The following is a 22,633-nucleotide window of genomic DNA, read 5'->3' as shown; positions in this document are numbered from 1 at the left end:
TGTCTCTCTGTCTAAACTCAGGTTTATGTCACATCCATTACGCACACTGTAAGAAGCTGCCACTTTGTTAAGGACATTGTAAAGTGCTGCCATTTTAAGATACATTGTCTTGACCTGGAGATACTGCAGCCACAAGACCAAGCAGAAACCAGAGCAAACACAAACATCAGTGTCTGGTAGCATGCATGTGCAATGGGTAGATAATTGTATCATTGGCTTAGAAGTACTGTAGGAAATTTGTACCATTCCTCTGATTTGGAAAGGAGTTTTTAATGTGACTTTGCCCAGTAAAATCAAATCAGCATCTATGATGTTTAGGCATATCATTGATTTTTGCCAAATTACTGTTTACTGTTTGTCTGTAATGATTCTTTTAAAAATGATACCTTTTTAATCAACATAATGAACTGTTGTGAAATTGTCAGGCTTTTAAATTAGCACAGCACTTTTACTGGTCTTCATTTACTATCCACTTATTGCTTTGTACTTTTTACACATCTGTACCATAATAAGAAGTGCTTTCATTTCAGCAGCACTTTTCTTTATTGAGAAGGATCCTGATTTTTTCCTCCATTCTGAATTAAGGCACCCACCTGGGTGATTCTTAACTGTCATTTAGTGCCAACAACTCAGTGCACAACAGTTCAGATGGAGAAGTGAGGCAATTGATTCGCTGTTTGAAATAAGAGGCAACATTGCTTTAAGCAAGCCTGAACTGCAATTTTGCCAATAAAGGGCTTGGGGTATAACATGTAATAAGGACTTCAGTTTAATGGCCTAACTAAGGGAGCTTACATCATACAGCATTGTATTTCCTGGCTTGGGTTTAGTCCAGCAGCACCACTCCGATCTGATTTTCCTTGATTTCCCATCCCAGTATAGGTTAGGTCCAGTTACACTTAGCATCTGAGATCTGATGAGTTTAGGCATCTGATACAAGATATGAGGTTCATAGAGGAGTTATATAATCCAATTTGTTGGTTAGGGGCTGATATATATATATACATTGTGGTCATAAGTGGCTATCCTTAGACTGCATAATATCTGGATGGCTCTTTATAAGATCTATAGTGCCAAATGCAGAGGACAACACATCTCTGGGGACATGTGTAGGTGTTGGTTTGCGCAAGTGTGTGGGCCTGCAGTTTTCATAGATCAGTGAAGGAACACAGTGGAAAGTCAAGTTGAACAGTGATTGCCTGTCCTGTAGAATAACAGAGAGGAAGCACTGGCCAGACTAAAATAAGAAATTAAAGCATTTTCTTTTTGCAAAGGGTTATTTTTAAATGTATGATTCAGGTAACAATTTGTGATGATGATGTGAGATGTGAGAAACAGTAAATCTTCCAGTTACCCATTTAATAGGATAGAGAGCTGCTGTAGTTAGCATTGAGATACAGCCTCTGCTCATTACTTTCCATCCCTCTCAAAATGTAGCACGCCGACTAATGCATTTTAAAATTGTAGAAAGACAGTATGGAACACCAGGCCAGCAGCTCCAGATGAAGATAGCTGCCGACCCTATCCGTCACAACAGTGCTCAAAGAGGACCCAGTACTTTCCTACGCATGTGTTTTTTTTGAGTGTCCTGTAATAGGAGGCTTTTGAGCACGCGTGAGTAATGTGCTTTCAAAGGCGAATGGTGAGATTGAGCCACTCAGCCTTTAAATGCCCCTGCCCAGTGACGATTCCCAAGTAGCTATCAACCTTCTGGCATCACATATTTTGTGTGTGTGGCTAACTACAACCAAAAAAGGCTGTTAACAAAGCTGGATGGAGGCCGGGGTACCCTTAAATTGTGCTTGATTGCATTTGTTTCTAGAATTTACTCTTCTGGAAAAAAAATCAATTTTACTGATGCAAAAAAACCATGGTATTTCTTTTTGGATTGTACAAATTGTGTTTTAATATCCCCCTTTTATATGTTTCTTGTCTGAGTTTCCAAGGTTGTACGCTGTTTTAATTATTTATTAGTTGTGTTTTTGTGGTTCGGTTTGCTTGTGTTTTCCTAAGGTTCATAAAAAATGCCCCAAATCAACATGGTAAGATAAGATGCATATTTGCGTCATTTCATATCACAATGTAACCAGTGCACCATTGACTATACACTGATAAATCTGTTTACTTGACTTTGAAGGCACAGATTTCCCACCTGTGGAACTCATTCATTATGGGTTTCCAAACTGAGTACCAGTCTGCCCAATCACGGGACCTCCTTTCTCACAAGTGGTTCAGCCTGTGGCTTCTCCACCACCTCAAGACTCTGGGTTGCGTCTTGCCTCCCTCACACATCTTCCTCAAACACCAGCTCTTCTCCACCCAGCTAGGCAATCCGATGTGTGTTTCGCATTGTGTATGTGAGACTTCAAAGCTCTCTTACCTGCATTAATTTCTTTTTTTGGTATTTGTGCTATTAAAATTAAATTACAGTCTGTTATTATATCTATTTCAAACGTTACCTTGTCCATCCATCCATTTTCTAACCATTTTATCCAATACAGGGTCCCAGTAATGTCATCATTAAAAAGGCACCGTCCTTCAGATGAGACGCTAAACTGAGGTCCTGACACTCTGTGGTTATTAAAAATCCCAGGGCGTTTCTCGAAAGAGTAGTGGTGTTACTCCAGCATCCTGGCCAAATTTCCCATTGGCCCTTACCAATCAGGACCTTACCTTTACCAATCAGGGCCTGCTAATAATCCCCATCTCTGAACTGGTTTCATTACTCTGTTCTCCTCCCCACTGATAGCTGGTGTGTGGTGAGAGTACTGGTCACTATGGCTGCTGTTGCATCATCCAGATGGGGCTGCACATTGGTGGTGGTATGGAGGAGCCCCCATAACCAGTAAAGTGGTTTGAGTGCAAAGTGCAGAAAAAGTGCTATTATATTATTATTGTGGTTATATCTTGAAAAAGATTTAAAAAATAATTGTAGAATTGAAAAAAGCTCTTACTTTGTGCACTAAAGAACACAACATTGACTTATTTTTAATCATCGAGTGTCACACAGAGGTTTCATGTCTCTGTAAACACTGTAGGTGGTTGGGACATGTTCAGTTGGACAGGCTGGTGGTTGTACACAAGGTGGATCTTGACATTTTCCTTTTTAAATTTATGCAGTGGTTCTCTAAAAAGGGGCAGTGATAACTGCAATGCTGTAATAGCTCTGTTCTCCGGAGGGTTGGTCCTGGAGCTGCCCTCATGACTGTAAATTCTCAGACAGTGAGGTTGTGCCCTTGGTGCTTTACTATTGCATGTGTTTCCTTTTATTACACATTGCATGATATGCAATCAAAAGAAAAAACTTACTAAGGAACTACTTACTGTAAATCATGGCAGACGAAATCCTAATGTTGTCATTATTCAGCAGGCAGAGACTAAGATAGGATGCTCTGTACTTTTGTGACAAGAAATCATCGAACCTCATCCAGGAAAAAATGAAGCAGCAGACCCTGTGCAGCCTAAATAATACCGTGAAGGGGTGGTGAAAGCACTGTTTTCTTATCAGCCAAATCAAAATTGTTTACCATGTCGTATTTTGTTTTTGATTTTCCTATTCCTTTACCCTCCCTGTCATATGGAATGGCATATCGTAATCATCTCAGAGACTGAATAAAAACGCGTGTACTCCCATTATAATGTTAATACAGATCCTTATTTCACCCTGTGGTATTTAGACAATATAGCTGTGATTTTAAGGTTTACAGGCTTGCTAGGAAGAACTTAGTCTGTTTGATCTCTTGTCCTTGAACCAGACTGCTGTGGAACAGCAAGGAAAATCAACTGTCCAGTATGGTCAATTTTTCATAGTTGCTAAGCTCTCTATCAATACACACAAATCCTGGATTCTGTTTGGTTTTTTCCTGAGACGTGCGTTTGTACAACTATTCAGAGAAAAAGAAAGGTTTTTGCTGGAAATCTATGTAAGGAAAAAGCTACCTTGTGACATGCACAGATTGCCAGGTGTGTTGAGCAAGTTGAGCGTTATTTTGCTTTGTGAAAAGAAAAAAGAAATGTGTCGGAATCTGACCTTGAATGGCCTCATTTTCTCCTAATGAGCTCTTCCAAATGTTGCTACTCCAACCTTGTGTGAATGCCCTAGGCTGGGAGATATCTCAGAGACGGATAGCGTCTTATGCTGAGAGCTCAGTGTGTCCACATGTTCCGAGTCAAGGCTCAGTGGCCTGGTGATTGGAACAGAGCTGATCATCCTGGGGGCTGCTCTACTTTTTGGGAGTCAAAGGGGTTGTGAAACTGCAGGTTCCCAGCCAGCTGAAAACAGACACATGTGCAAAAAGTTTGCTGCGGATTGTTAGCTGAGGAAACCTGCAGTTTGCCTTGATTTCTATGTATGTCCTGTTTTATAAAGACTTTCTTTTCTTTCATATCGTTCTCCCTGTACTTTAGTTGTTTGTCTATGTTATTCCAATGGTTTGAGCTTTGTCTGTGATTGCCACAGCAGCATTCTGTGTGGTAGTTCTTTACAGAAAAGTTTGTCCTTACAGAAACATTAAGGGCAGTTTACTTTGCTAGTATCAGTCGCTGAAAGGAACTGCTTTGGGGACTCAAATCTTAGTACTTCAGTGAAACTCTGAAAGATATATTAAACTTTTACCTCCATTTTAATTCTTTGGAGCTGCTTCCGTATTTAATTGTTTAATGTCTGATTCTTTTAGTAGATTGCAGAAATCTAGGGCATCCTGTGTACATAAATCATGCCTTTTGAAGAAGCACTTAAACCTGAAAATGACAATGAGAGAAAGATCAAGGAAACCAGCTGATAAAAAAATGTTTCTATTTACTTATAGTTTTCAGCCACCTACTATTATCCCCTTCCTTCACTCTCTAATGTATTGAGTTAAGTGGGTGTGTAAGGTTGACTATATTATACAAGCCTAGATAAACTCAACCAAGACACTAACTGGGGCTAACACCTCTGGTCTTCTGAAAAGTTTCTTGCTGTCTTTAATGATTAAGCACAGGGCCTCAGTTTAACATTGCATCTAAAGGACAGCACCTTCCTATAGCGCAGTGGCCCTAGCCACCATACTGGAGAATTGGTTTGGGAAATTTGGTACAAAGGGAACAGAGTTACCTGCTAATCCTCCAGCAGTATTTGCTGGAGGTCTCCCATTCTTGTACTGACAAGCCCCAGCCTTGCTCAGCTCCTGAGACCTGATAAAATGAGGCTACAAGATGGCAATGTTGCTGTTTTGTAAAGAGAGAGTATGTGTCACATGTACTGTATTTATATATTAAACCATAATACAAGGAAAGCCTAAATATTACATTTTAAACACGTATAATTTTCGCTTGAAACATATTTTTAATCTAAAGTCATTTTTCTTGCAGATGAGGAATTGTTGTCATATATTTCTCAGAACTGGCAAACAGTTACCTCTGTAACACTGCCCAGTACTGGTGCTGTGTAAAGCCTTTTGGTCTTGCCTGGTAATGCCTGGTAATTTCTCACACGCAGTAGAAGGTAGAGTAAAGTCACCAAGCCACATGTGGTTGACTTCTCACTGTTTGGGATGTATCCCTGGTAAAACTGTTGTCACCATTCTGTGTCATTCAGGGGCCTGTCTCTCAAGGCTCTGACTTCCACTTGTCAGTCCTGATGACAGGTTGTGACCCTTGGGTATGCACAATGGGGAAACTCAGCCTTGATTCCGGTTTGTTAATGTTTGTTCTCCAGTCCAACGATCACACATTGAAAACTTGGGCTGCGCTCTCTTGGGCACATCCAGTCTGTAGTGTGCCAATAGCCATCCATCTGCCTCTCTGTGATAAATGCCTCGCAGGTGCTGCATAAAAGCTGTCCAAATGCACTGTGTCTGTGCTGTCTAGTTGAAATTCTTGCTGTCTGTAAAGTCATTGCACACTTTTCTCTACACAAAAAAACTGGCATAATCAGCATGTGACACCAGCAACGGATTCATGAATGACCTGCTGTTCAGGAGACACACAATATAATGAGTTGTATAATTGAAAAGTTACAGATTAATGTCTTGCATAATAAAATTCTATGAAACACAAGGGTCACATTTATTTACAACTGTAAGTATTCCTTTAAATAAAAGCATCTGGAACTACACAGTGGCCTCTGAAGGTCTCCTGTTTCCCTGGGTTATAAAAGGAGGTAACACAGGAAGGCATTCTGTAGTAGCATATGTCTTTATGGTTAAGGTCAGAGAGCTTGCTGAAGACTGCAGGCATATGGTTGTTGACAATGACAAAATAGGGGTTGGAATTAAAGTAATCTATAAAAACCGTAATCTACCACTTTCAATTGCAGTGTTCGTTATTAATTTTATTAAATTCCATTTAAGGCTGCTGGTTTAATGACAAACCAGCCTTGAAGAGGGTAAAATTGTATCTTGTCACCACAGGCTGTGAGACAAGTGGTTCAGGAGGAAACCATGAGTGCAAAGGCAACTGCTGGAAATCCCAAACACAGATGTTCAGATTGCAAAGTGTTGAAAACTGCCACTTGAAACTGCACGAATGTGGCAGTCATAGCCAGGTTGCAAAGAAGAAGCATCATCTGAGAGAAAACCACAACAAAGAAACTGAGATTTTTCGGACTGCATTCGCATGACAATGAAACTATGTCTTGTGGTCTGATTAAATGAGATTCGCTCTATTTCTATGTTTTGTGAGCTCTAAGTGCTTACTTTATATATAAATTAACAGATGCTAGATTGTGAAACATCAGAAATTGCCTGAAAATGTTTGGAACGTTAAAAAAGTGCTCTGAAACAAAATACCGCAAGTCTTTGTGAAGCATGTCATGTAAACTGATAGTGATATTCCAGTACAGAACTGGGCATCTTTACAAGATCATTGTTGATTATTTAATCTGTCCAGCCATTTTCTAACCAAGACGGAGCAAGTGTCTATCCTGGCAGGCCGGATACAACCAGGACAGGATGCTAGTCCATTGCAGGGCACACAGAGAAACATACATACTCACACTGGGGCCTGAGAACATACAAACTCTAAGCAGATAGCAGTCCAGGATTTGAACCCAGAGTTGCCACACTGTGTGGCTGCAACACTAACCACTGTGCCACCATGCCACCCTCTGATCTTTTCATATGAATATTAACTACAATGAGGAGTGATGTGCTGAATGTGAACTCTTGCTGGAAATTGAAGTCCTGTATCAAATATGCAAAGCAGCACCAACAGAGGCTACAATACAGGAGCCCCATTAGATAAACTGTCCACTTAACTGCACATATTAGGGCAAAACTACTATCAATGAACCTCTTCCCCTGAAGATAGCTGAAGAAGATAGCTGTGGTATGTATAAGACAAGCCACATAAGAAAAATGTCCTTTTCCAGCGAGTGTGAGGAAGTAGAATAGTTTCCCAGTGGCACCGGCTCTTTCTGCCTGGCCATTATCTTGAGAAACAAAACTGGAAAATCACACGTGACCTGTACAACAGGCTAAACGTTTAATAAATCAAATACTAGGCTTTTAAATCTACGTCACAGGAAGTCCATATGTGTGGTTGAAATACTGAAGAGTTTCAGACCAGAGACTTGCTCCAAATATATAAATATGTTGTTAGAAGAACGAATCTATGGCATCTATTTTCACTGACTCTGATTGTCTGTCTCTCCCTGCCAGAGTAAAGCAGGTCCATTGCTTTTTAAGAGCAAGCAATTAAAATAGCTACTAAAACACTGCACAATTATCTATGCACCCAGTTACTCTTTTTGAATTAAACCTGTAGGTGATTATCTACACCCCAGACGCCCTGCCAAACAGCAGTACCGCAACAAACTGCATCTGAGCTACGCTGTTGGTCTGGAAGGGTTTCTCACCTGCCATTGCAAGCTACGCTTGCAGTCTTGAGGCCATGGTGTATAAGATGATGTACCCTGGCAGGTTTCCCAGTCCATATGCATTTCAGACTCGAAACAGACAAAACTGGGGTAAAAGCCAGAACCTTTTCAAGGTAAAAACATCAGGCCACCCCCCCCCAGCCACTGTGGTTTTATCAAGTTCTTTCTGAGAGCTAAGACTGATATTCAGTTGAGACCCAGCAGCTGCTGTGTAAAATAAAGACAAAAATATGACTACGCACACTATATTGCTGATTGGTGGGCTTTTTTCCTGCAATTGCATTGTAGCTAGAACTGCTTTCCGTGGTGTTTTACTTGCGCATCACAATGGCTTCTGCCCATTTAAACACTTAATGACACACTCTTCATGTATTGTAGAATGGGGGTTTTGTCATAATGTTACAGCTTCCGCCTCTTTGTCAAAAAATAACATTTGGTAAGAAAGATTCATCTTAACATTCACATAATTTCAATGTTGTCCCAGTGTGGGTGAATTGCATCAGTATTTCTAGTGAGAATTTAATCTAGGCGGCATGGTGGGGTATTGGTTAGCATTGCTGCCTGACAGCACTGGAGCCCTGGGTGCTATTCTGGACTTGGAGTGCTGTCTGCTTGGAGTTTGCATGGGTTTCCTCTGGGTGCTCTGGTTTCCTCTCTCAGTCCAAAGACATACAGGTCAGTCAATTGGCTTGTGGGAAAATTAGCCCTGGTGCGAGCCATGTACCAGGATGGGCTCTGGCTCCCCTGTGATCCTGTACTGGATAAAATGGTTAGAAAATGGATGGATGGATTTAGTTTATCTTTGACTATCCAATCAAGGAAAAAACTGACTAAACCTTTCAATAATACTGATTAGTTTGGTGGACTGTCCTTTCCTTTTGTGGCTGGTTTGACATTTGTTTGGTATCTTACCAACCCTGTGACTTGAGCTGCTGTGGCCAGGTGCCTGTCCAGTCTCTCCCAGTCACAGCTGTGAAGGGGAATCCCAGTTGTCACTAGGCTCATGCCAAAATCTGTTTTAATGGCTTCTCATTCCCGTTAACCTACTAACTAAAGAGGTTTGAGGGTTTTACTCCAAAAATGGAGTAAATCCATTTTTAGGCCAGTGGAAAAGTGTTATGAGTGAAGTTTATTTTTAGTTTCAAAACAGGATTGTTCTACGTTTGCAATAGCAATTATTGTCTTTCCAATTTAGTGTTTATTCACAACCGGATTTCACAAGAGTTTATAGTCCAGCTGAAGACAGCACTGTTCCTCTATAAATGAGATGACGGGCTTCTGTATTAGAAAGTGAGGATTTTCAGCCCTGTTGCAGTAACATATGTTTTAGCAGCCTTTGCCTTCTGACTTTCACAGACAGCTTTCCCCAAGTTAGTATCTGGGTAACTCAGCATACCAGATTTCACCACAATTTTGAGTATTTTTATAGACAGATTTTTTTTATAGGCTTCTCTAGGCTTGATACTGTTACACTGGATTGTACTGTATGTTTCTCGATTTTAATAATCTTCATGACACATGCTTTAAAAATGATTTCATTTACTTGGAGTCGCACAGCGTACTTAATACCTTCTGTAATAATAATAAATAAATGAATAAATGTTATGACTGGTATGAAATGGTGTGCCTGGTATGAATATATTCACTTCCTGCTTGTGTCTTCTGTAAACCTAATTTTACTCTATTAATAGATGTTTATGCTGCATGCTGCTATAGAAGACCATGGGCAAGTGTTTCCTGGAGCGTAATGTTCAAGAGTTCTTGTAACAGAGATCTGAGGTTCTTCATTTTTTAGTCCACTCTGATCTTAATGTTTTTTTATCATAAGAAGTTGGATAAAGGCATGTCCCCCATGTTCTTTAGGTCAAAATAAAGTTAATTGATATAAGGAATGTTTTTTATATCATGTCCTCTATTATATTGTATGTTCCTAGCAGTTGGTTACACTCAGGTTATTTTTAAAGCTTTTGAAGCTTCTTTTAGAGAACCTAACCTATTTAGCTATGAGTAACTAATCAAATGTTTTAGTACCTTGTTGTCTCTTTCTTTTTCACCTTTAAATACTTTGAATGACTCCTAAAACTGAACAGTGAAATGCAAAGCCTGGAAAATCCCATTTAAAAAAGGCTGTCTGCATTTCACAGGGAAGAATGAATTGTTGTAATATCATATTATGTGCGTGGCTAAATAGGAAAAATTGACAGTCTTGCACCCTCATAGTTGCTCTGTTCAAGAAATGTTGCTCGTGACTCTTTTAATCATGTTTTCCTAATAACATGCTCTGTGAAATTAAGTGTAACTCAAATCTTTCTACATGATGCTGTCTAAAGAGTTCCTATAGGTATTTGGACCATTTCTATATATTTGGAACATTTCTATAGCCTTCTGTGAGCTGTGGTTTTACAGAAGCTTATTAACACTAATCTTTGACTGCTCAGTGTTATTTTAGATCAAAGGGTATAGGCATACAATGGATTGTGGTCTGTCAGTCTAGCCCTGAGAGTTTATTCTTATGGGTGTAGGGCGGAATGTGCTTTAGGAAAGAGACTGGCCCTCTCAAGGCTGGGAGGGGAGTGCAGGAGCCTCTTTCTTCTGTGGGTTAGTGCAGCTGCTTGCGCTGGAGTGGCAGAGGCAGGTGTCAGTCAGGCTTCCCAGAAGCTCCCCACTCGCCCCCAGCAGACAGGTGGTGAAGGGAGAGCGAGGAGGCCTGGGGCCCAGCACTTGTGACAAAACTGTAAATATCTTGAGCAGTGTTGTAAAGTAAAAACATAAAGAAGAGTTACGAATGAGAAGACACCATTTGGCCCATCGGGCTCATTTGGTAGTTAGTAGATACAGTAATTAAACCTAGGACTTCATCCAGCTATTTCTTGAAAGAACCCAGGGTATATGCCTCTTCAGCATGGCTGGACAACTTGTTCCATACTTCCACAACTCTTTGTGCCTCCTGCTTTTGGTTTTAAATGCACTTTCACCTGTGCCCTCTAAGAAGATTCCTGGTCTGCCATTAGTCTGAAAGAGGACACTTATATTCAAAGCAACTTACATTTGCACCCATTTTAATAGCTGGGTATTTGAAATATCTTGCTCAAGTGTACAATAGCAGTGTTTCACCCAGGATTGGAATCCTCTCCCCTCCAGAGTCCAGAACCCTGTTCACTGTATTCACTGTACCACTTTGCTGAAGGAATTCTTATTAAAACCAAATGAATAACTCCAAAGCCAATCAATGCTGCTGCTGGACAGTGCATTTCCATTCTGTCTGTTTGAAAAAAAGGTACTTATTGAACTGGGCATTGAGAAGTAACAAAATCATCTCAAGGATCATTCCCTTAGGAAGCTATTGCTAAGAGCAATATACTGTGGAAACAAATGCCCCACCCCCTGCTCTGCCACCACTCACGTTTGTAAAAATACCTACCTCAGGGGTGTGTGTCCAAACTTGGTTCCAGATTGCTGAAGTCTCTAAAGGTTTTCAAGGACTACGTGAAGCAGGTGCACCTGCAGAGTGGGGTGATTGTTAACTGGTAAACAATCCAGTTAAGCCAGTAACCAGCAGGTTTAGCTCATTAATAGCTGTTTAGAAATCAAACCCTACAGCCATACCACCCCTCCAGGGTGTTCATTATTGTAAGTGTTAATTATCAGGTATTAAGACAGAGTACATGTACAACAGACATTACATGCAGGGAGATTTGATCAAATGTATTCACATGCTTGAATACACAAGATTTTTCTCTATCATTGATTTAAGACTTCATTTGGTTTAGCATAACGTGAGGATGAGTACATAGGAAGATCTGAGAATGCATTTCTCTCACGTGGTGGGTAGAGCTTGGAATGGCTTGACAAATTATTGAGAGAAATCCTCTGTGTTTTTATTTCATGCCAGTGAGCTTGGTTTCTCTCCTCTGCTTCCTGCAGCGTCCAGGAATGCCATCTGGAGCCCGGATGCCCCATCAGGGAGCCCCTATGGGTCCTCCTGGCCCTCCGTACGGGGGCAGCCCCTCAGTCCGTCCCGGAATGCCAAACGCTGTTATGGAGCCCTCCCGAAAACGCCCTGCCGCCTCCCAGCAGGTCCAGCAGCAGCAGCAGGCTGCCCAGAACCGAGCTAGAAAGTGAGTTCAGTCAATTTTTCCCTTCTCTCTTGTCTGCTTGGATGCTTGCATAGGTACCTGCAGCTGTTCCAGTCTGGTGCCTGTGTGTTTTACGCCTCCACTCACCTTGTTTGTTGCAGGACTGTTAATGCTTTTCTTTGAATTAAACTGTTCTTACCCATCCTTCGTTTGCTCTACCTGCCTGTCAGCCTGTTCCTCTGCCTGTGTGCTGTTAGTCTGTTCATCATCATCGTCTGCAATTCGGAAGCACATCTGTCCACCTGCATACGGTTGTTTGCCCGCTCTTTTACGCAATCTCTTTCACCCATACAGACTCACCCACTCTCTGTATGTCTGTTGGTGTCAAGTGTTGATCTAGAGCAGAAGACTGCAGCATGAGGCCCAAAGCTGAATAAGACCCTTCTGATGTAGGCCCACCTACTCCCTTCCCTGTGCACATATGCACACACGTGCACACACAGTCTGACTGTGTTATTTGGCCCCTGCTTGCCCCTGGCGTGTTGAAGTAATTCTAATCGGAGAACTTCAAATCCCATCAACCCTTAGGAAACCAGTGGGATTCCCTGGAGCCAATGAGATCGCAGCGAGGCAGATGGACATGAGAGAAGCCCAATCAGATCCCACGCTTGGATCAAAGTAGGAGTTTATTGTGATGCATGTTAGTTTTATCACGTACTTTTATTTTTAATTTCCCCCCGTTTACCAGCTAGCCACTACCAACATACCTGAAAAAACCCAGCCACTGAATTTTGTTTCCCTTTTCGCACAAGAGGGAGACAGTTTTATCTATCTGTCATCTGAAAGCTGGACACTCTGAATAACGACTTTCTAGCTTATTTTCTGCTGGTGGTTTTGTTGTTCTTTTTGGACTGAGTAAATATAATACTTAAATACATTTTAAAGTTGTCAGTTAAAGCACCAAATAATGGCTTTTTCTTATAAATAATACAGATGCTTTGGATGATTTGAATTTGCAGAAGAAATGTATATTATAAGCCTGACCTAATGTCACGTTAAGTTCAGTATATAAAATAATTTGTTTGATATACAGTATATCATTCAATTCCATGACGCAGTCCTGAGCAGCACATCTGTTATGAGGAAGCCATGTGCAGTGTATAGGATCTTTGCTTTACCTTCTCAGCTTTGGTATCACTTTATGAAAGATTCAAAACCAATCTTAATAATATTGACAGCATTAAGACTGGAAATTTAAAGAGAGGCATGCCTGTCTAGCCCATTTGATGGAAGTTAATTAATCCAAGGATCTAATACAGCTATTTTTCCAAAGAAGCCAGAGTATTGGTTTCAACAACAAGGCAGGGTAGCTTGTTCCATACTCTCGCAGCCCTTTGAGTAAAGAAGAATCCACTGTTCTCAGCTTTACATGCACTTCCCATGTAGTTTCCACTTGTACCCTCTGGGCACCATATTGCAGTGTTCATAGTAGTATAAGAGTCCCGATCAGTTGGCCCTCTTTTTCCAAAGAAGGGCTCTGTGCCTTTGTAATCATGTCAGAAATTAGTCCATCCCCAGATTTTTTTTTAGTGATAAGTTTACATTCTAGATTAGAATTTTTTAAGGTGAACAATATGTCATAGAACATGAAGGTTCAAATAGAAGGGTTTTGTTTCACTCATTTTCTTTTTATACAAGGCTCATTTTATACAAATGACTTCTTTTTTTAATATTTTTTTAAAATGTTTGCCTTGTGGTTTAAAATCAAAATACATATGTGCCAGGTTAACTTCAAATGACAAAAGCCATCAGAAAACATGGTTACCATGCATGCCACCCATATAATATCAAGAAGACACTAGCTTGCAGCTGTTCTTAATTAACATTGTGTCCGCAATGTACTCACTGCTTTGCTGAGAAAACCTGGGCATGTTTACCAATGTGATTGGAAATGTCTAAAATTAAAAAATGTTTCCTTGGTAACAGGTTTTTGTAGCCTTGGCCAGCAGGTGCCACATTCTTCCTCTTGACCAGGAAGTAAAGAGTTGAAATATAGCACTGGATAATGTATTCTGTCAAATGTCCAGTTAGTCACAGGCACTTAGTGAAACTGCCTGTGACTGAACGTGTTGGTGGCAGGAGTGCTGCTTCAGCTTAGTTGGCATTAACAATGCAACTCCTTTTTTTTAAATTGTCCTTTACCTAATCTACCTTTGTCTTATTAAGTATTTTAACTTAAACAGTTCTTCCTTCATTATCAATTTTTCATAAACCATGGTATTTTGTATTTTAACAACATCTACAATTATTAGTATTTTTGTTAACTGGCCCAATTTGGAATCACCAGTGTATTTTTTACGTCTTGGTTAACAGCTATGAACACTGTAACCTGGTAGGGGAATAGGAACTTCAGTGATTATTGGAATCGGACTGTTCGGAATCAGATTCATTCTTTTGGATTTGTCAGTGTTTGGACATAATTTTAAGTGCTGGCACATCTCACTTCCAAAAAAAGCACCACGAGATGTTTGAAAATCTGATGGGAATCTAGAACAACAGCACATTCTCATCTGAAAAAGATTCTACCGAAAGCAGAGTTCCCATGTCCTGAGCTGGAAGAATTGTTGTTTTCTGGTTCAGGAGGAAGAATGCCACCTTCTGGTGAGCCAATGCCACTTCCAGCTACAACCTAGGCTGTCTGACCCTGTGATGTCAGGGCTCAGCTTTGCTTAACAAGACAATTACATATTTAAAAAAGAGCAAAACTGTGATATTAAACGACAGTACTTAACCTCGCATATGTTAGGCTTTGGCTGATAAATACTTATTAACATATAAAAAAGGTTAAATTAATTATCGACTATTATTATTAGTTTAAATGCGTGATTCCTTTATCTTACAAGGAATGTGTGTTATGATTTAATAATAAGTGCCTGATGCTGACATTTTAAAGCTGCATGTAAATTTCAGTGTTTTGTGGAAACTTCTTCTTTTATCTATATGACAAGATGTCTTTCATAACTTGTAGAAAAGCTGTGACTGAAACTTGTTTGGGAGAAAGATATTTTGTTAGTCAGAGGATGTAATGTGGTGTGTTCCTGTGGCATCAGATTCCATTGTTTCTCCAATGTAACTCAGCTACAACATGTTAAATGATACTTTCACAATTCTGAAATTGCCCGAAGTATGAATGAGCTCCTGTTTATTATACAAGGGTAGCACAAAAAAAAAAAAAACGTAACAGCCACAGTTTGGAAGTAAGGAGATTGAGATATCATGTCACTTCAAGCGTAGAATTCAAAATACTGAGTCAAACCAGAAAAACCCAGACCATTACTGCCAGGTAAAAACATGCTTTTAAGTAGTTAATAAGAGCAAGCATTTGTTTGCTTTAAAGAGCCCCATGATACCCCATTAAAAGGTATTACCAAATGTATTTTGGCTGGAAGATTTTCACTATACTGAACATCTATGCATGAAAGAATGTGACATGATGTAGAAATTATTTATTTCTTTTCATAATTGTTCAAGTGGAGTTTCTTCATGAATTTTTAGCATTATTTTACTCATGGTCTCAACTCGCATTCTTGGAAAGACTCTCAAATACAAGGTTTTATGACACACATAGATATATGTTCAGTTAGATATATTAACTGTGAGGCTCCATCATCCCTTCCAGTAATGTACTGCTACTCACCCCTTTGAAAATTGGTTCTGTTCTTCCTGTTTCCACTCAGGCTTGACCTGTAGAAACTCCTAACTATAAAACTGGAAAATTTGCTGCGACATAAAAACTATCAAGGACAAGGATTTTATTTGGCATCAAGATTCTTCCTAATGGACACTACAACCATTCAAGAAAGCTCACTTTGCACAAATCGAAATGCCTTGAGATTGCGGAGATTGAGAGAGGCTCTGGAATGGAGAAAACAGGGAGGTAGTCAAGGTTGTACCAGCCCAGAAGAGAAAATGTTGTTTCTCTTGTTTTGGAGAATACAGGGATTCAGTATTCTCCAAAACGTTTCTTGTTAAAAATTGTTTTAGGCAATGGCAGTGCAATGTGCTTGTGAAATAACGCTGTGCCATTACTATACTGTGATGTCGTAGCCTTACAAACCTCTGTATGCAAAACACATCACATCAGCCCTCAACAGACATGTCTCACGTATGCTTTCAGCTCTCTATTTCCCTTTGCTGTTCATGTGCAGGTGATCTGGTCTCAAATACACCTCTGTACACCAGTCACCTCTTCAGTCTTCTCCTTGTCTCTCATTTTGCTGCTTCCTCTCCCTCGTCGTTCTGCCTCTGGCGGTTTTCCAGACGTTGTCACAGTACAGCGGGGCTGTGTTTAGTCTGGAGGCAGATATCCAGGTTCACAGTCCAGAGCATCGCAGCAGCCCTTGAAATCCTTGATGGGATTCACGCACTACAGACATAGCCAGCAAGGACCAGCATTCCCTTCCTACAAGTTAATTAGATATTAGATATGTGGTTTTACAGGCATAATAAGTCAGGTAATTGAGATATACAAAGTAAGAGATGATTTGTGTAGATGTGGCCAGATATCTCTCCCCACTATATATATACAACTATATAACTTCAATCCCCTGTTCTATGTGTCAAGAAAAATAATCCACCAACAGGTCCCAATTACAGGACTATACAGTGCTGTTGAAATATACAAAGTCTGTTGCAAAGTGGTGATCTACTGAGTCTATTTCCAGTGATTGTATTCAATCCTCCGATAACAAGTTTCAAAGGAGAGGAGGCCGTTTAGACAGCTTTGACATGATTTAATGTGTAGGTGGCTTTTTGGGGTCTCGCATCAGGATGTTAGGAAGTCTGGGAGTGAATAATGACTGACTGAGGGCGTGAGGAACTAACCCGTCTTCCTCATCTGACTGTTCACAGTTTATTGACCAAAGAACCACTCTGAGTTTGCCGCCAGACTTGTGTGCACTCAAGCTTTCAAAACCCCATGGTGTTAAACAATTGCCCCTTCATTTAAAATTTACAAAATGATCCCCAGAACAGAAATGTAAATGATCAAAGGGCTATCTCTTGTAATATTCCCAGCAGCGAAATTAGAATTAAATCTGTAAAGTCTAAGAGTAGTTTGATAATTACATCCAATAATATAGCCTAAGTGCATTAACTAATTTTGATGCAGTTCCCTTACATTATCAGGACTTTTATAAGACTATAACTAAAAATATTGCCATGACACAATTAATTCCTTATATCATTTTGTTTATTGAAGCAATGAGATTATCATCGTAGGCTTTGAATTCTGTTTCTTTCTTCCAGCCTTGGTTTAAATAGGGCCAAAACAACTATGGCTCATTACAATCCTCTAAACTGCTTCCCTCGTGAAATAACAAAAAAAATGTACATAAATAAATTAATTTCCCTTTTTTAGATCCTGATGGCTGAAACTGGAGAGCTGTGTGGAGCAGGGAAGCACACAGACACACACACAAAAATCTATCAATTTTAAAAAGCAACATGCTGAAGTGAGAGTAAATTGGCTGTGCTTCAGCCTGTCTCAGACACACAGCACCACAGTGTGACAGCGTGGGTCCACTGCCTCCCTTCCCTCTCTCTTCAAATCCAAAAGCCTCGGCTGCCTTCAGTGGAGTCTTACAAACAGCTGGGAACAATGTCTGGATGTGTCCCAGTAATTTAGCAGATGGCCTGTGTACTCCGCTATCTGTCACCATAGTAACATGCTCTTTTTTTATTTCTTTCTTTCTTTTTTTCCTCCGTAGTGCCAAGAGAAGGAAAATGGCAGACAAGATTCTCCCTCAGAGGGTGAGCTATTTTTTTTTTTTACGAAAAACACTAATTCTGGGGTTTCTGGTTTTAATTGTAGGGGTTCGAAAGGGGGTGGGAAGTAAGAGGGAGGACGGTGGGGGGGTTAAAGGGGGTGGGAATTGGTGGGTATTTAAATGTAATGGGTTGAGACTGGGGTTGGTGGGTTGGGAGGTTCGGGCGGTGGCGGGAGGGGGGGGTGGCGATGGTTAAGGGTCTGCTAAATGAAATCTTTAGTGGTAGACTGATGACTGCATTTTAGATTCTTAAGAGTCTGTCGTTTCAGATTCCAGGAGATGGCAGAAGGCACAGGGTGTTTTCCAAGGTATAGACATGCCTAATTTGTCCTAGCCGTAGCAAAGCCTCCTCTAAACGCTGTAGGATGTAACGCAACCTCTTTGAAAGTTGTTTGCACTGTTGAATTTCCCTTTCTTCAACGATTTCTGAGGTCGTAATTTGTCCCCGTCGGTTTTTGGCTGTAGTTGTTATAACCCTGTGTTCCTTCACTATGGGCGTTCGTATTTGCTCGCGTCTGGTTGTGCGCTGCGACCCGGAGATGGCAAGGCAAAGCCCAGTGGATTACAAAGCAAGGAGACAGGCTGTCCTGGGCTCCGTCTGTCTCTGTGGAGAGCATCGTCAACAGGCATGCAGGGAGAGGTGTCTTGAGAGATGCGCAAGGGTGTTGTGTGAAAATCCCTGGGTGTGAGCCCAGTTTAGAAACTGACACGCCACAGTAGGCAGCGGTCGGGTCTCATTTGTAGATGCGTATATGAATCTGGGCACAATGTCTGGCATTGACGGGCGGCTGCCTTTATTTTAGTGTGCAGAATGTTTTAAACCATGCAGACCACACTGAAAGGGAGGGTTTGAGGTGCTTGTACAGTATGCTGTACTTATTACTGTGTGTGACATAAGTGATGTACAGTGAAGAACAGCACTGCATTATCATCCACATAACATGTGGCAAAGTAGTTAGGGGCGTATTCTAACAATAGATGCAGCTTTGTTTTTGAATCTTCCTTGGCTACCATGCAAATTGATTTGACTGTCGATTCTTCTTCATTTTCATGCCTTAATCTTGGAGTCTGCTGTGTACAAGAATATGGCATTCTTTCTCCTGATGCGCACTGTCATGTTCTGTCTTTTAAGCAATGCTGAGTTCTTTGGGGGGAAAAAAGTGCGGTTTCACAGTGGCAGGGCTATTTCTGGCTGTTCCCAACTGCAATTCCATACTCAAAGCTGCTTCCATCAGTGTTGAAGGAAGTCCAGATGTGGAGTTAGCTCTTACTCCTTCTTTGGAAACCTGGGTAGCTCACTGAACAAGAGTATTTCACATTTCCTAATAGTCTTGACTAAAGTGAGAGTGCAAACATTATCCTGGCTTGGCTGTACAATACGTACAATACCTAGTTCAAGAGTACACACCTGAGTCTTGAACTTGCAACCCTCCAGTGCTTCCACCTCAACTTCATGTTAACTCTGTCTCCTCATAACCAAAAGAGTTCTGCCAATCCCATGTTATTATGCTTAGGATTTTAAAGTACAGAGGTCTGAGCTGGTTTAGATCCATATTCAAGTGCCCCTTTTCTTAGCTCAGAAAGTCCTGTTTGTTTTTCATGCCAGCTCATCAATGACCAATGTCAAACTTGTCAAACTTCACCAGCAGAGACTGAAGTCAGTGTGTTATTATCTGATCCTACTGCCCTGTCATAAAGAGGCACAAACATAGCAGATTGAAGCAGTGTGCAGCCAGAGAACCAGAGGACTTTATAGTTTAGCTCATTTAAGTTGACCTAGGTAAATATCTTCCACAAAATTAACCATACAAGCTGATAAACCTGACATAATGTATGCCAACATAAATAAGTTTCTGAATAAGTTGCTTTTTAATTATTATTTTGTTTAAAAACTGTTTTACTGTTTACTGTTTGTGGTTACTGTACATTGTCCTTCAAGTCCAATGGTGTCTAATGTCAGTGCAGTGAGGTTAAAGGAACTCTAGTGTTTTTCATTATACCTGATATACTTCAAAGTAAGGGCCTTAGGTTTTAAAATAAAAACAAGAAAATGTGTGTGTGCTACCTGTAAAAGGCATGGTAGTAAAATTAAACCGTAGTTTGCTGGAGAAGCTAAGTAATTTCAGTATGAATCACACGGGCATGATAGTCACTGGGGCTTTGCATTTCTTTATCGCTAACTGGCAGGCTGTTCATTTTCCAATTAGATTTTTCAAACAGGCAAATCAGCACACAGGAATAGTTCTTCACACAGCAGCAGGAAAAGAGAAAACAGACTTGAGACTGAATCCATTTATATGCTTTAATAGCTTTTCTTGGTTTGCTTACTTTATCCACGCTAGAAGTTTGGACTGAGTGAAAGGAGCCTCTTGCAGGGAGGGACACAAGATGAGACTCTTCCAGTTGTTGCTTGTGACCAAGAAAACCCTGAAGTGGATTCTGCTCCCCTTCTACAGTAGTTATTGCTGATCCTGTGATCCAACTCCAACTCCTAACTCCATTCCAAGAAGCCTCTTTAGCAGTCCAGATTTTTGATACAGCTATTACTTAGTCTTTTATTTCTAAAATCTCCTTCGCCTGGCTTCTGAAACCATCTTGTGTTCTGGGACCTAAACTGAGTGTGGGTATTTTTCATCGTGCACCACTAATCTAACACACACAAAAGATACAAAATCCTGAGTTGTTAGTGGTACTTAAGGACAAGCATATAGGAACATCACATGGAATCAGAACGCACTGTCGTCTATGCTCTTTTCCAGGTCAATACAGACTTGTGTCCCCGGCTGGGACCAAGTTTCTCATGTAAACAAGAGAAGGCAATTGAGAAAGTGAGGGCAGTGCTACTTTATAAAAGAAAATGACATACAATACCCTGCAGAAACAGCAAAGTCAAAACTGTTTTATTTTACTTTACAGTACAGCCATTTGTATTTTTGATGAGCCAACTTTGTATGCTAAATGATATAATATGCACTTTATTTGGAATAATTCCATGTATACACTTATTAGTCATATTAGAACACAAACATATTTTGTGTTCAACCCAAAAGTGTCAAGTGATCATATGTGTTGGGACACATTCACTTTAAGTAATATCAGTAATAAGCTGCAATCCCTTTTGAGGCAATAATTACAGTACAAGACTTTTTTGACCTGTTAAACTCACCATTCTGTAGTCTTTGTGTATGAAAACAAATGCTGACTTTTACATTTTGAAATGTTAATGCTTCCTAAAACTTATACTCACCTGAAAAGCAAAAATAAGTTGTTTTTTGACTTTGCTATCACAATGCTTTTGGAGAGCACTGTGTAACATGGGTAAAATACACCCAAATTTTACCTCAAAATATGAATGGGTTTCTAATGCGATGGACTTGGTAGCATAAATATTAGACATCTTGCACAAACATCTACAATCCTTTCTCTTTGCTCTTTGTTACCATGGTGATCTGCTGTACCTGGGCTGGACAGTGGCGGTCTTGTCTTAGTTGTTGATGTGTTGGGAAGCATGATGGAGTGGCAGTTAGCGCCGCTGCCTCACATTTCCACATTCAGGACAGGTCTCCATCCTCCATCTCTGTGGAGTCTGCATGTTCCCTTCATATTAGCATGGGCTCTTCTTGGGTGCTGTGGTTTCTTTCCACTTTCCAAAGACACACTCACTAGGATCAAGTGAGTGTTCTAGATTGTCCATTTCTCCATACCCTGTGTTGGCATCCCATCCAGTTGGAGTGCAGTGATACCTACCTTCAGGTCTGCCTTGATCCCTACATTTCTGGGACAGGCCCTGACTTGCTGTAAGCCTCATCAAGATTTATGTTTTGGGGTTTGTCCTGGTCTGGCTTAATACATACCGAAAAAAGTACCATATATCTAGGCAGGGTTACATATACTGTTGTTTTAACGTCTATTGACATCCCTTGCTTCTGAATCCCAATTATGTATAAAGAACATTTTGCTTTTAAATAGTTCCTATCATACAAAATGCCTTTTGACCACCATGAATGTGCTGGTGAGATTCTCTGATAAAAATCCTTTGCAACACATTTTCAGAATGCTTCTGAAAAAACAGCACAAGAAGAAGCCTTCCCATGGCTCATTTGAATTTCCACCTCATGTGTCTGCCCTCAGGTGAAAATAGGGTCTTGCAGCGCAGAACAGATTGAGCTCTCGAAAACGCAGATGAAATAGGAAAATTCTTTCATCCTACTTTAGCAAAATGACTAAAACAGAATAAAAAAAAACATCACATGGAAACTGTATGGGTTCCTCCATACAAATACAATAATGGTTTGCTTTTTTGCATTTTACATATTTTAAACTAGGGATTTCTTCAAAAAAAAAGTTTTTTGAGGTGCAGATTTTGTTCTGTTCTTTGTGTGGACAATACGTTTAGTCGAGGGTTAGCATTACATTATAAATTAGCTACAGTACCAAAGTAAAACAGCTACAGTAGCCTCAGATACAAAAGCAACATCTTCATTGAAGAATATGAAGCTTTCTGAACTCAATTTTCTCTGATTTTTACCACCATTCATAGGCCTCAAAAGATATAATAAAATTAAAATATAATCAGCTTTACAATAACTCAATTAAGCCAGATTGAATAAATAAATGGATTTTTGAATTTACAGAAAGAAATGGAATCTTGGTTGTCTACTTTTGCAGCATGAGCACATTTAAAACTCAACCTTGAAAGCTTCTTAACACATGTATATTTAATTAAAGCTGAAAACAGTTCACAATTCACAATTCACAAATCTATCCACTCCATGTCATTGCTTTCAAGTAAAAAGTTATTTCCACAGCCAAAGAAAGATGGAATCTCTTTTCAGACTTTCTAAAGGACATTGAACAATGGAGCAACTATT

At 40.2% G+C, this 22,633-nt stretch overlaps 1 protein-coding gene across 8 annotated transcripts in view; it reads left to right on the top strand.

Annotated features, from left to right (window-relative positions):
• smarcd3b (SWI/SNF related BAF chromatin remodeling complex subunit D3b) overlaps positions 1-22,633 on the top strand; it is a 103,943-nt gene that overhangs the window by 47,295 nt on the left and 34,015 nt on the right. For 3 of the 8 annotated variants that reach the window (XM_069191157.1, XM_015354201.2, XM_015354203.2), the window contains exons 2-5: positions 11,783-11,976; positions 12,523-12,612; positions 17,703-17,745; positions 18,032-18,070. In XM_069191157.1, coding sequence (XP_069047258.1) covers positions 11,783-11,976; positions 12,523-12,612; positions 17,703-17,745; positions 18,032-18,070 — 366 coding nt within the window. The remainder of the gene's footprint in view (positions 1-11,782; positions 11,977-12,522; positions 12,613-17,702; positions 17,746-18,031; positions 18,071-22,633) is intronic. The other 5 variants (XM_069191156.1, XM_015354206.2, XM_069191159.1 and 2 more) reach the window with 3 other exon arrangements.

Source organism: Lepisosteus oculatus, chromosome 6 (genome assembly GCF_040954835.1).
Source record: "Lepisosteus oculatus isolate fLepOcu1 chromosome 6, fLepOcu1.hap2, whole genome shotgun sequence".
Lineage (NCBI taxonomy): Eukaryota > Metazoa > Chordata > Actinopteri > Semionotiformes > Lepisosteidae > Lepisosteus > Lepisosteus oculatus.
This window is presented reverse-complemented; position numbering and strand designations above follow the sequence as displayed.